We start from the raw sequence: 15,591 nt of genomic DNA on the forward strand, positions 1-15,591 counted from the left end.
TGGTTGAAAATAGATTCCTAGCCTTGCCAAGATCAGCAAGCCAGACATTGAGACATGGTTAACCTTTAGGAAAATTAACTTTGCCTGGGTTTGGGGGGGTCAAGAGGGTGGAGTGGTGGTTGTTTTTAATTTAACTGTCTTCTAGATAATGAATCCAAAGAGTTGTTCAATGGATAATATTGGTATTTACCCATTTTAACAACACCATTTGTTTCTTTACAACCACATTCTTTCCCCAAATGCTGATTTGTTTCCCCAAATGGTGGCTACAATTGTAAAAACTACACATATATGTGTGTGTGTGTGCACATGCACAGGCGTGTGTGTGTGTATCTATATGACACTTCTAGTGAATTATGATTTACTTTTACTGTGACTGTTGTGGTTCCCATGATTCCTTCATCTCTCCAGCCAGGTCAGCAATATTTTCAAACGTAAAGAGGAATTTTGACATATAGGAAACATATAGGAATTTCAAATGTATAGAAAACATATACAGTGAACTTACTGTAAGAAAGACCAGTCATTACATCATGCCCATAACATTTTACTGGAAAGTGTTATAAAATTATGTTATATAACAATTTCAGTCAACCTCTACAGATTGTTGGATTAATTAGTATAGAGACAGCCCTGGTTTTGTTCTCTTTAATATTTTATGTCAGCAGTAGTCATTAATGAAAACTAGTAGAAATACTTTCATTTTAACTCTGTCTTCACAGTGCCTCTTTAAAAATTTGAGAAAATATATTTACCAAACACCCAGCAAAGTTATTTCTTCTTGGTATTTGTATACTAGAAAGGGGAAAAGAGAGATCAGAGTGGTCTTGTAACTGTTAAAAAAATATTGAAATATCTTGGTAATGGGTTTCAACCTATTTCAAGATTTTTTAATGAGGTTTCTAGCACTTTAAAGGTAAATAAGCTATAATAAATATGAATGTAACAATGCAAATGAAAAATTCTTGTCACGTTGGAGTCAAAGGCCATAAGATCAGCTTTTCTCATGCTGGTTAAGAATTTCTTCCTTTTAGAACAGGCTAGCACAAAAATCCCCAGTCTATGTGAAGGTTCTGCTGTTGTTCATTTGGAGCTTTGACCAAAGGTTTCTCATCGATTTTTAGTAAAACACAATGAATGTTTTGGATTTCTCCCAGGAATACAGGGAGTGGTCCTATCCTCAGGACTTATCTGTTGTAGATTTATGAATATAGAAAGATCATTGCACAAAGGCATATGTATTCCTTAAAATAGCTTAGTTTTGCATTTTAAAATAACAGGCCTTTTAATCTACATAGAAAACTGTAAAGGAACTAAGAGCTACGACACTCCCATCTTTCCACCACATGTTGACACATCACTCATAAATATTAGGATGTAGTTTTACAAAAGCCATAAAACATCTGCTTGATATCTTTCTCTGTAGACACTAAACTGGGAAGCTCTAAACATTGTCAGCGTTTTCCTTCTTGCTTGACATGGCCAGTGTTGCTACAGATAAGACTGTCATCACCATGGGTTCATTTACTATGGTCTTCAGAAGGCCATGGTGGGAAACAAATAATGCAATGCACAAATAGTAGCCGTCAGAGGCTTTCTTTTATATTAAATCTTTGAAATATGGAAATCATTTAGATGTGGACATACAGATAGGATGTTGTGGAATTAGGGAAATGCCCTGTACTGTACTAGGATATGGAGAAAGATAAAGGGAACTTTTTTTGTCTTTACTTACCATTTAACTATGAAGCAATATTCTGTTTTCAAGAATGACATTTTCTTTAACATTGAAAATACAGAACATTTTTGATGGACTGTAAGATGTCAGGCTGGGATGTGGCCACATCTATGGCACATTATATCATAGACTGTGCCCAGGGTCCACCTTATTCTTATCAGAAGTTCATTGGTATATATATATCAGAAAAGTTAAAACCTAGAGTCAAAATGAGCATTTCAATAATTTCTGTGAAAAAGTGGACAGAACTGATAAAATTCATATAGAACTTCTTTTTTAGCAGCATTTCATGACTAAAACCAGTTCCATCAGAACATCTTCAACAACTTCTGCTGAACTAAAATATTTAGTCTGATCTTCTGCATAACAGAGCTCAAAGACTTCCACATAAATATTTTCAAAAAAATCCATGTGAGTCTAGAGCATAAAGGTATCGTGTTTGATGTTAGAGTTCAAGTGATGAAAAAAATCAGCTACATATTTCATAAGGTGTTAAAATAATTTATTGTCTTTGGCTTCAAAATCCATATTTTGTTTCAGCTTGGCACTTTCCATCATCTGATTCCTGTCCACTGAATCTTGTTATGCTTTTGTTACTAATTAATGAGCCTTTTAGAATGAGATATCACATTCCCCTTTGTGCTTCGGACCCCAAGAAAAAGTGTTTTCCCTTCCTATCTTTTCTTTTTTTCCCCCCTTTACCCAGATCCTTCGTGTTTGCAAAGAACTAGATATGCTGACATTGCAAAGTATATTTTCTTCAGTGTCTTTTAAGTTCCACATTTATAACATTTTAGAAAAAGTAGTTTGCTGCTTCGTTTCTTTTATTTAAAAAAGAAAAAAGTTTTACAGTACTCTAGCTTGTATAGCAAATCCAGGGCCTGAGTTTAATCTTTGTATTGTTATCATTAGTAAGAACTCATATTAAGGCTCCATGATATCTAGTAGAAACAACTCCATATGGATTTTATTACATTCTTCAGTTAGGTTAAATGACCTGAAATTATGCAGGCATTTTGCCACTGATCTACTATCCAGAAGTAAAAACAAAGGTGGGGAGAGGGTACAAGTAAATAAAACCTAAGACTGACTTGAACGGGAAGTAGTTTGTTGGCAAGTTTGTAACTACTAGTTGATCTATGGGCATGAGAAACACCTCTTTTGGCATGTACAGTAGAATTACTGAACAGAAAGTAGCAGACATTGAATTAATTTCTTTATCTAATATTAAAAATTCTTTCTTCTAAACTTCCATCATAGTATCAAAGCACTGGCCTGAAGAAACTTCTTTTTCCCTGTTGGCAGATATTAGCTGTCCTTTATGTCTACAGCTTTTCTATTTTTCTAAATATAATTTGATATGCCTTTGATCTTGGTAAATTGTACACTTCTGTCCCAGGACAGAGAGGGTACTGAAAAAGAATATTAATCAGGAGAAAGTTTTTCTATACATGTGTAAAATAATTTATAGAAATTAATATAAGCAGGTCAGAAGTATGATGCCCAGCAGTTTTCTGTCTGAGGAGCCTTTTGTGGAACCAGAAAAGGCGGGGGTGGGGGGATATGTATGTAGACTCAAGGAAAACAAGGGAATCTTACCTTAAAATGCAAACTTCTGATGTGTCTTTTGGGGAGACAGTACTATTCTTAATGTGAAAGCATGTACCACTTATCTGGTGCACAGTTCCTTTCCCAGCTTCACAGACTGCATCAACTGGTACTTTTATTGTGGGTTCATTACCTCTTGATGGTACCCCATAGCTCCTAGTGCTTATCTTCTGTTCAGTGGCAAGTCCTTCACAAACTTGTTCTTATTTTACCCGTTTTTTGTCTCTTATCATACCGACCTGTCTATACTACCAATTATGTCCTCTTCAGTGCCCTGCTCTTCTCCCTCCTTTGCTTACCTTAGGCTTTTCTGTCTTAACTTCTACATACAGATGTGTTACTGGCCTCTGCTCATGTGCTTGGATGGGTATAACAACTAGATATTCAGTTCCATGCACTTTACTCTTAAGTACTATGACATGTAAACATCACAAAATGGAATCTTAGAGATCAGTTATATTTGGCTATTTGACAGAGAAAATCAGTGGGCTGAATTTGTAGATGTGACATTTTTAGAATAAATGATTTACGTACTGAATTCTACCATGAAAAATAAAAGTTATTTTTCTGTATTAATAAATATGTTGGCATGAAATAATATATATATATTTTTTTAAAATTTCATTTAGTTTACTTGAGCACCGAATTTTAGAAATGGAAGAAAGGCATAAAGAGGAGCTGGATACTTTGAAGGAGGAAAAAGAGAACCTACAAAGCTTGGTCACACGACAAAGCTATATAATCCAGGAACTAGAGAAGCAATTGAACAAGGCAACAAGCAATAACAGTGTCCTGCAGAAACAGCAGCTTGAATTGATGGATACAGTTCACACTCTGATCACCCTCTGTTCTAAGGAAGGAGGTAAGAAAGTCACATTATAAAACATAAGAAGTACTAAGAAATTTCTCCTGATGTAAATCCTGAATTTTTGGAAAGGTAAAACTTAATGAGTTTATTCCAAGAAAGAAAAAGACATTTTAATTAAGGACAAAAGACCTGATGAGAAATGACAAATCAAATAAGGTTCAGAGAATGCTGGGGCCAACCCTTGTACTGTCAGCCATATTTGATTTTTTTTAAATTTAATATCATTGTTGTACTTGACCATAGCTGATGTAGGCCATAATTCCATTGACTTCACATTAGCAATACTGATTTGTTCCGCTGAGCATGTGTCTCCTTCTGTTGGGAACAATCAAACCAACAGTGGATCTTATACTTTATAGGGGCCTGTATCTAATTTGCTATAGACTTCCTTTACAGTCAATGGAGAGAACTGGGTACTAAATAAAGGAAAGTAACCCAGAACTTTATACATATTTATGGGTTATAATGTTAATGAACTTGGATGTAGGCACTTACGGTGCTGTAGACATCCACAAGATGAATCTCTTCTCTTGAATGAGATTTTATTTATAACAAGGGGTAATTTTTCTTCTTTCTGCCTTGCTGTATTTTGTTTGTTTCTGGGTGCATTAGTCAAACTACAAACACAAAAGATAGAAATAGCATCCTTTGAAAGAAGGGATTGACAAAGACTTTAGGACAATTCTCAAGTCTGCCTTTCTTAGTAAACTGATTTCTTACAGAGACTGAGAAAGAAAATCAGGTAGGATTTCAATTTTCAAATGCTAAAGACACTGCAGAATGTCTCTGGAAAGAAATTCCTTTCATCAGAACTGGTAAAGGATGGAAATGGGGCACTGAAAAGAATAAATTAGTAACTCTGAAAAACAAGGCAAAAAGTCATACAGAAAAGAGGGAAGAAATGTAAAGGAGAGTTTAAGAGAAAAAGCATATGTTAAGAATAACAGCTAAAAGGCAATTAACAACTGTGCCTGGTATAGCATGCAGAGAGTTAAAAGTACTGGGGGAAAGAAAGCTGAGGAAATAAAATATCCATCTGGGAAGAAGCCATGAAAATGCTTCTGAGAAAGGGTACAGGGTAAACTTAGAGAGAAACTGTAGATGTGTGAGTTGTGCTAGTCCTTCAGTGAGTGTGGAAGCATGGATGAAAGAGGTCTATGCAAGGTTAAGTACCAGCAGTCCAAAGAGTCCAGTATATTTGCTCCTTGCAATTCTAGTGCCATAAATTATCTAAACCCCCAAAAGAACAAAACCCGAACAAACCCCCCAAATAACGATCCCATCACACCAATCAAAACATTGTCACATGCGTCATTATTCAATACTCTGTTTAAGAGGCAGAAGACATCTTAGATCATTCAAATGATTCAGCTCAAGGCACTGTGAGTTTCCTCTTTGCTGTATATTCCCATGCAACTTGTGTGGCTTAAATCTAAACTGCTCCAGTGATGAGGATTGCATCTCTTCCTTTGGAAGTGTTGCATGCTTGGGCCTGTGCTGATAGACTATTTTTTTTTTTTAAAAAACAACTTTTTTCCCCTCATGTTCATTCTGAATGTTCCCTTCTGCTTATTCTGTTATATAGTTCCCCAGCATTTTGAATTAAGTAACGTCTTTCATAGTAGACTGTTCTCATATCAGTAGAGAAACATTGTGATGCAATGCAAATCTTTTATTATGTTTTATGGTCTTTTGGCAAAGAAACCTGGCAAAGCTGTGTTCAGTGTTATAATAGAGCTCAGGAGGACTTTAAAATTAATATCAAAATGAAAGAAATATTATTCTCATACAGAGATTTTCTGCAAGTTCTTTTTAAGCTTAGAAAGATTTTCTAACAATTTTGAATTTGATTCAAACAAAAAAAAACCCACAAAAAAACCCTACAAACCAACATTTTTCCTAAACTTAGTTTCCTCAGCTGCTTCTTATAAAAACTTTGAGTGAGGATTACAGAAGTTGGTGTTTCAAATTGGTCTCCTAGGTACAAATTCAGGTGCCCAAAAACCTGAATTTTCCATCAAATTGGGCTCCTGGGTACAAATTCAGGTGCCTGAAAACCTGAATCTTCAGTAGTTTTTTTTTACTTTTGAGGAACTGTGGAAGCAAAATATGCTCAGCACATTTAAATGCCTAAATATAATCTTAATAACCTGACTCAAACCCTTGATTTTGGACTCCATTACCTTTTCTGTATTAACATGTTCAGGATTTTCCTTGGATACCTTTTTTATTTAAATAGAATAATTTCAAGATAAATAATTGCAGAAATGTTTCCTATTACTGTCTAAGTCTAGCTGTCCGACATTTTTGGTAAGTACATTCACAGCTGGGAAAAGGAGCCAGACAGCTTAAGTTAAAATAATAATATTATCCTGGAGCACAAGACCACTCTAATGAAGGCTGAATACTATAGCATTTGGTTGTACCAAAAATTAATACCAGCTTCAGTTTGTGCAAATATATGTTGAACATGGAAAGGTATGCATGCTGGGAAGTACCACCAGAGCTACTTTAAATTCACACAAAAATATGAAGTTTAGATAGTCTTACACAAGTCTTTATGTGTGCCCGAAAATTCAAAACATAAAATATGCTGTGAGAACTGGTGTTTATTGGGAGATAGAGAATAACAAAATGTGATACATAAATCAGTGACACTCCTTCTGTCTTATGCTTTGGTAACTCTCAGTCATTTAATTTCATAAGTGATATAGCAGAAATGGAAATAATCCAGAAGAGAATAGGACAATGGAAATAATTAGAGACCTGGAACGATTTCCATATGAGGAGAGACAGCTGTAACATACAGAATTATTAGATGGGAAAGAAGGTATGTGGGATTCTGTTATGGAAGTATATAAAATAACCAATGGTAGGGAGAAAGGGAACAGCCAGTAATATTGAGATATTTTCCATTGATAAAAGATCTTGATAAAGATCTTGAAAAAGACAAAAGTACTTGATTAAGTTAAGTATAGGTTGCTAGATAAAGATTTTTTTAATTATTAGAAAGCTGAAGCGCTAGCAAAGGATGGGTTCTTTTAAAAAGTTCAGGCTTTTAACTAGGGACACTCATCTTTGAAAGAAAGTGCAGCCTAAGCAAGGCATCAAATCTAGGACAGATTGTCAAAGATGAGTAACTTCCTAAGGATGAAAAGAAGAACTGAGAGGAATTGCAAAGTATGCCTAAACCCTGTGGTATTTTGAGAATGGCTTTAAGTACCTTTTTTGGATTTTCCACCATAAATAAGTAAATATATTTTATGTTACAGGTATACATATATATTTTTAAAACTATTATCCATATCCAGAAACCTAAAAATCTCCCCCAAGATAAGTCAAAACCAGGAAAAATTTATTCTTCCTTGCAAAAGTCATAGTATTCTGGGTTTTCCAATTTGTGAAACTGAAATTAGTATTTTTAAAACTATTTTTTATAAAATAATACAGCTAAACAGCTTCCTTTGAAATGAAGCTGGTATAACCCTTGCTTTTTTATTACAAAACATGAGGTAAATTTCTACCAGTAATGAAATAATATCAGAAGTTTTATTTTTAGATTAAATAAGTTGGGAAACTTTCAGAAGTTTGCCTGCTAGGAGTCTGTGAATAATATAGCAGAATAGTGTGGAGATACAGGGCTGAACAGAAACTGCTTTTGTATAGTTTTACACTCTGAGAAGCTTAGCTAACATAGTCCCTAGAAATAGATGACAATGCTAAGAAATCTGCTTTTGTACTTCCACTGTGGGTAGACAAACTTTAGGAGAAGTTCTGAAGGATATAAAGGCAAGTGAGAAAGAGAGAAAAAAGTAAAAGCTATGCAAAGGATAATTTTTTAAAATATAGATGAACCTAAATACAAAATCCAGATCCTGCTTTTAGTGTCAGTTTTGGTACAGACCACTTCTGGGATGGAGGCCACCTGTAAAAATTGGAATTGTTTGTGTGTTTGGTTTCCAAAGTACCACCCACCTCTGTCCCTGTGTGAGCAATTCTAGTATTTCAGTTGCATATAATACTTAAAATAGACACTCTAATAGGTCACAAAGACTACAGAGAGTCAAATATATACAGGATACTATGGGGACTCACATGTGTCCATTTTGGCCTCTGTCTATGGTTAGATAGCTTTTTTCATATTGTCTATGTATTTTTTAGGCAGGGGCAACAATCTTTGCAGTGGCTGCCAATAAATTTCTACAATAGAATTTCTAAGAAACCAGCACTTTCAGACACTAGCTTTCCAAGTGAAATGACTGTTCAGAATTATGAAAATTTAAAGTAACTTTTTAAATATTAAGTAATCTCCAAATTCAAATATAAATGCCTGAAACTTTTACTGTTCCCCAATGAAAAGATGGCAAAACAGAAACATTGAAGTGAAAGTTTAAATAATCACCACAGAGATACTGCATAACTATCTCCTAGACTGTAGAAGTCCATCACCTGTAGCAGATAAGAGTTGGATAAAGATCATGTCATTCTTTCCAAAGGTCATCAAAGATTTAGTGATCATTGTTTTCTTTAAAGTGTTCATTCCTTATACTACTTTGGGTATTATTTGTCTGAGGATGGATAAATCATTTTGGTAGATTGCTGTCACTGTCAAACAATAAATCTGTAACACAGTAAATAGCTTAGTGACAGAGTTTCTAAGCTTCCACATCAGAAAAATTGCTTATGAAAAGGCTATGTAGTGCTAAGTAGAGAGTCACACAAATATTAGTAAAAAAACCCCAACAAACACCTAAAACCAAAACAAGAAACACACTACAAATGATGTTAAGCAATAGATAATATATCATCAAAGAAGTGTATACATGTTCAAACCAAGTAATTCAGAAATTGTTTTGGTCCAGTGGGAAATTATGTTTCAAGCCAAACACCACAAAATGTGCCCAGTCAAAAGTCACATGTATTTTCAAACATTTGTCTTTTTATTCCAGTATAAGAAAATATATCTAGAGTGTCTATTGTGTTAAAAGTAATTTGCATAACTTAGGATAGCTGCCCAAGTACTCCTACCCACAGGATAAGGGAATGTAAAAATTCAGTGGGAGAGTATATTTAACCATAAACTTATTTTCTTTTTCCTGTTTTTTATGTTGTATGCCAGACTACATGATAATGTACCTTGTTAAAATGTTTGGTCTAAACTTATGTACTTCAGAGATCTAATGGAACAGTAAAGAAAGTTTTGTCATGAATGCCTGGTTTTGTGACCTCCAAGTAGGACAAAAATGAAGCATTAGCTTCCTCTTAAATGTCAACAAGAAGCTAAGCTTAATTCTCAAATAATACACATATATGCTAGGAATTTACCTCCCCACAAATGCCTATTGAATTCATGAAGCAAATGAAGTGGTTAGTGGGTCTGGCAATTCTGAAAGGTACAAACCTTCTGGTTTATGGGTAGTTTTCATATTTTAAAAAATTATGCAGGAAAAGAAAATACGTCCAAAAATTTATTTGAATGGAATTCATGCTTCTAAAAGGCATAGCAATTAATTTATTCAAAATATTAAACAGTAAGTAGTCTATTCCACTTCTTAGACCACAGTTGTTATGATGTTGAAATTTATGCTAAAGTGAAGAGAGTGAGAATAGAACGAGAACTTCAAAGAAATGACCTGAAGGTTACAGGCAGAGGGGAATCTCTATTGACATAAGCAGAATTGCCCCAGCAGTGATGCTGGCCTGTTTCATTAGAAAGACTTCAAAGACACCTTACCTAATACAAACTACTATTTAAAACAAACAAACAAAACAAAAAATACCCCAGTGGGAATCCCAGGATAAAATAACAGTTTCAGGTGTTCTGAAAGGTAATTTTAAATCTTGATGCTTGGACTGTGTTCAGCAAAACAATTTTTCTATATTATATTGATTCAGCCATATATTGGAATACAATAGTGAGGATATTTAAATCTAATATGTTTTAGACAGCAGTGTAGAAGAGTAAGGTTGTATGATACAGTTCTTGGTCATTTTTCTTCTGTGTATGGAAAGAATAATATTGGTACTCATCTGAGATATATTTTGAGGTGATAGTGTGTTTTATCTGGTAGTATTTCCCTAACAATATCTTTTAATTTCTTAAACACTTGTCTCTTGTTTGTACCTCACCCTTGACGTTGCTAATTTTTTTTTTCAATGAGACATAACTAATGAGACAGAAACCTAGCGTATGGCATATCAGTCACTTTATTATTTTTCTTCTGAAGCCTAGAAGCAAACAAAATAAGATTTTTGCTAGATGCACAGAAGTTTCTGACCAACTCTGGCTGCGAACTGTAGGTCTGAGGTGGATCAAGGGTGTGCTTGAATCATGGTTCTAAGAAAAGAAAGCATGAATGAAGTGACAGACATTTTTTCCTTATGGCTGAAATTGCATTTTTATTACCAATGTGCTATAACATATCACAAAGTAATAACAAGAAATGATATTTTCATCTACAAATTCTATTTTTATATTAAGGTTATTTTTCTTAATATTAATTAAGAATTAATTAAAAAATATAGACTTGACAAAGTTGGGGTGACCACACCAGAGCTTTAAGCAAAACCTCATTTAATGCACTGAAGCCATCTAGTGTTCCACACTTATCTTGTTCTATCATTAAGTCCTACTTCGATCCCCAGAAGTATCAAAGTAAATAACTTCAGCTAAGGTTATCAGTATGTGTGTTCAAGAATACAGAAAACATCCATTTGCTCAGTTTCTGTCTACTTCCTTCTGCTTTAGAGATGTTATGAGCAAGAGGTATAATTTTTTAAGACATCTTAAAGCAGTAACAGAAATACCCTTAGTTTAAAAAAAGATCAGAAGCCCACTATCATAAAATATCCATGCACAATTCACAAAGCTCAGTATTATAAAGATGCATTCCACCTTTTGATCTGCCTTTATTTATATTTTGAAAACTGAGGAAAAATTAAACCTTAATTTTGCCCTTAGTGTCACAGAAGATGGGTCCTCTTACCCTTACTGCAGTTGAATCTGACTGAGCACATGGACCCACTGAGGTAGATAGCACTACAGGGGCTGCAGTCAGAGGCTGGGTTAGTTTTGTACCATGGTGTAGGTGTTCAGTAAATGTACACATCAGCATCAGCTTTGTGTTTCTTTTTTTTTTTTTTTCTGTTCAGGTGCTATAGATTTCCTGTTTCCCTTGGAGATTTTCTGTATTGGTATGCATTTTTCAGACACGCTCAGAAAGTACAAGTAAGAGTTTTTCGGAGTCAGCCTGACCTGACTCACCTAACATTTACAGCAAAAATGTAGAGCCCTGTTCTGGACTTCCTTTAATCTAGAGTCAACAAAGGCACTCCTGTCAAGTGAGTTGTCTTAGGATGAGGTGAATTTCATCTGCAAGTACCTTTTTTCTCCATGTTACCTGTTAAAGAGTGATGATACTAGTGCTGCTGTTTATATGATTTGTATCTACACTGGGAGAGATTAATTTCATATTCTTTATTTCTATAAAACTAAATAAATAACAATATTAATTCCAAATCATCATGATATAAAAAGTCTTCTCATACTTTGCTTAGGCAAGGATACCTTCATTTCCAAGTTATGCTGTATAACAAAATGCAACAAAATATATTAGGTAGGATCAAGGTAGGCTGTGGTTTAATAGATTCAGTACTGAAATATGTAAATTTGAGTGTGCAGCATTTGAAATCTATGTCAGTGGGAAAATATTTAAATTCTTCAAAACAGAACTGGGGATTCCCGTATTTTATCCCTATTAACTTGTTGATGGTTATGGCAGGAGGTCAATATTTATTAGCATTGAAAAAAGAATACTTCAAGTACATATTTTTACATTTAAATTCTTGTTTGTTAATATTGAAATCAATTAGGCACCCTCATTCCTACAGAATATGTCAGTGCCAAATCCTTTTTCACTCTGCTTTGTGAAAATGGTGTTATTCACTCACACCAAAGATATTACAAGGGATATCAGCTTATAGAAACCAATTAATAACACTGTTGGTGTCACCTAAATAGCTTGTTAGTGAAAAGTTTCTTTGTATGCATACCATTCTTCAGCTGGAAACACACTAGGGTGCCTGTGTGGAAAAATATAAACCAATTAAAAAAATATGGACGCTAGAAATATTAAGTAAAGCCGGTGGCTTAAGCTCTCTTGTAGCAGTTTGTGAAAGACTTCTTTAGTTCTCATCTCAGTGAATGGCTGGTTACTCACAAAACTGCTGTCTCAAGCAGAAACTCTTAAGGAATTATATTGCAGCTGGATAATTAAGTGTCTTTATCTCGTTGTAAATGGACCATAAGGCATTCTATTTCAGCTCACTAATGAGGACGACTTTCTGGTATTCCTAAGTGATGTCTTTCAAATGCACAGTGAATCGAAGTATTATTGTTGTTACCAGTCACTAAGGCTGGATTTATTGGGAAACAAACTTGATAACTATTGATAATTTATTAGGTAGCAAATAATTATGCCCTGGAGAGGGTGAAAGCTCACTACACTAATGCCATTTTCAAGACCGAGTAAATTTCTGCAGCACTACGGGAGGGAAATTCTGCTATAGATGATTTATTTAATAAGTAGTTGGATAGCTTGAGTGCTCTTGCTATGCAATTGTTTGCCTTTCCCACTTCAGACTCTTAGATGGTGTGTGGGAGGGAAAAGTAATATTCTGTTAGCTGCTAAAACATTTCTGTAAATGTTAATGTGAAGCATCTAATTGGCTACACCTTGTCTCTTTCCTCCCTACCTTAAAAATATGGATCTGAAACTCTGATATGTAATGAACTTCAGTGTTCCTAATGAATCTGGGACTGGACTAGTTCCTAGGCCCATAGAATCATCGTAGTCCTGCTAACTTTGTTTCCAATGGTATGGTAGTTATGCTGAGTTGCACTTAAGAGAGGTTTGAACATCCGTTCAGGCCTCCCACATGCAGTAGGTGGTATGCATGCAGTCATATAGGGCTAGGGGTTGATAGTTAAGGGGCTATTTTTGCTTTTGTCATTGCTCCTTAGACACAAAAATCCTTACACTTCTCCATCCAGTCTAGTGATTGTAGGGTCATAGGATGAATCAGATCATTGAGCTGCTGCAGCGGAATAATAAAACTATAACAAGCAAAGATACAAAACAACCACAACAAAACAGTAAATCAATCAAACAAAAAACCCCAAAGCCTGCCTCCCCTGCTCCCCAGCTATGCCAAACCAAAACACTTTCTGCCAGATCTCCTATTAGCTATTCATTCTGTGGCTATGGAGGCAGTCTATAACCAACAGAAATGGAAAGAGCAGCACTGCCTTTAAGTAACATCCTGCATTGCACTGGGTTTTGGGTTATGACTAAGTGCCCCTTAGAAATTAAAAATGTGTGATACATGTTTATAGACTTATACTGTCATAAGCTCTGAACACTTAAATGAAGGCCAGTGTTTCCCATTCTAATCGTTGAGCAGATGAGCATGCCTGAGGAAGGAATTCTAGAGTTATGCTTTCTCCTGCTTTTTAGAATACCCATGTAAATGCAAGGTGAGCTCCCAAGGAAATCTTGAATGAAAGACACAGGAGGTGCTACCTGCCTGTTACTGGTTTAAACGAAAATAGTATTTTATAAATTATTACAAAGGAACAGAAAGGAAATCAGAAAAAAAATCTACTACAATATAATTAATGATGTGCTCTAATACTGTATAAAATATCAGACCCCACAACTCAAAAAAACCCCAAACACCCTCCCCCCCAAAAAAAAAAATATGGAAAAAGCTACAAAGACAGGTGATCAAAGATGTGAAAGCATTCATTAAGCATATGAGAGATACTTCAGACAATGCAAAAGATAATAGAAAGAGAATGCAGAAGAACTCTTAGCATGGATGCAGAATTACTGACACTTTCAGCTAAGAACAGATGAAATACACTGGTTTAAAGGAACATTGGCAGATTGTCTTCACATGGTACGTGTGTTGAGTTCCTCGGTATGGGACACTGACTTCATGTGGCTTCAAAAAAGAAACTGGCAAAAGCCATGGAAGAAAGTTCTTGCAAAGCCCATTAAACATACAGATATTATATCTGGCAGAGGAAGCATCTATGTTGTAAATTCCTGGATATGCCTGCCTGCTCTTATGCTGTTCTCCAGTCATCTGCTTTGGACATCTGTTCTTACCGAAGACTTTTCTGGGCCCGGTGTTAGCCCAGCCCTTGCAAAAACTTAGGGTTCTCCTGGGAAAGGACGGGCCTAAAGGAAAAAGAAAATAGGAAGAAAAAAAGTAATTATGAGGGTTCAAGCAAAGAAGAAAACAGAAGAGCAGTGAGGGTTAAAAGATCAAGTCTGGTGAGGAAGCCCTATGACTTTTAGGGTATCTGATGCTAGAGATTGGACATTGAAGAGGCTGGAGGAGCAAAGTAACCTGGTATAGCTGCTGCTATAACTTCATTTGGGACTAATGGGAGCCTTGACAATACATTTTTATAAATGAGAATCTGCAAATTTATAATCTATGAACTTGATTATGGAGCAAATTTGCCAGAACAGAAATATTTTATTCCAGTATGTCAAAATGAACATTTTTTCCCCCAATTTGCCTTTGGCCAGCTCTTTATGTCAGATTCAGAGCAATCTCACAAAGAAATATAACTTTGAAAAGCATTTTGGTGAATGTATGCTGGAAGGAGAATATATGTCCAAACTCCACTCCTAAACATTCTGTCATCTCCCTAATAAACAAATGTGAGTACATAAGCATGCACAACAAGGATTTATCTGAGGAGGCTGATGTACTCCAGAAGCAGCTTTCATATTAATATCACCCCTTTTGTTTTTTTAAGATTATATACAGACTTTTTGGAGATGAAACTAGTATTAATATAGGAGGAAGTAAAACTGTCATTGGAAAAAGTTTTGAATCAGGTGGTGTTAGTTTGTCTTTACAATAATTTAGAATTGGATATTAAGTGCATGTAAGTTCACATTTAAAACTTATACTTAACTAGTTAGATGCATTAAAAGTTCCTGATGTTTTAATTAACAAGTAACTGCAATATTTTTAAAATTACATACATCTCAATTGATTGTAATTTTCTAATTCTTTTTCACATTGGCTTGATTGGGTGATGGTGATAGCTTTAATAATCCAGAAATACTTTTTGGAGAGGAAAAACACATAGTATGCATTATGTACCTGGACAAACTAGAATCCAGAAAATGTACTTTTCAAGTTCTTTTTGATAGGGACAAAAATATTCTTACATGGCTATGATTTTAGTTTGTAGGCAACACTGTGGTTATCTGGACAGCATATCTGAGTTGAAGTCAGCCTCCAGGTTTGTGCCTTTCGCTGTGGTTTGTGTAACATTTGCAGCACAACTGTG

General features: G+C 35.0%; 1 protein-coding gene across 1 annotated transcript in view; it reads left to right on the forward strand.

Moving 5' to 3' along the window:
- Positions 1–15,591, forward strand: part of ANGPT1 (angiopoietin 1) — a 171,630-nt gene that overhangs the window by 85,312 nt on the left and 70,727 nt on the right. The window contains exon 4 of the mRNA XM_056332771.1: positions 3,976–4,208. Within this exon, the coding sequence (XP_056188746.1) occupies positions 3,976–4,208 (233 nt within the window). The remainder of the gene's footprint in view (positions 1–3,975; positions 4,209–15,591) is intronic.

Source organism: Falco biarmicus, chromosome 3 (genome assembly GCF_023638135.1).
Source record: "Falco biarmicus isolate bFalBia1 chromosome 3, bFalBia1.pri, whole genome shotgun sequence".
Classification (NCBI taxonomy): domain Eukaryota; kingdom Metazoa; phylum Chordata; class Aves; order Falconiformes; family Falconidae; genus Falco; species Falco biarmicus.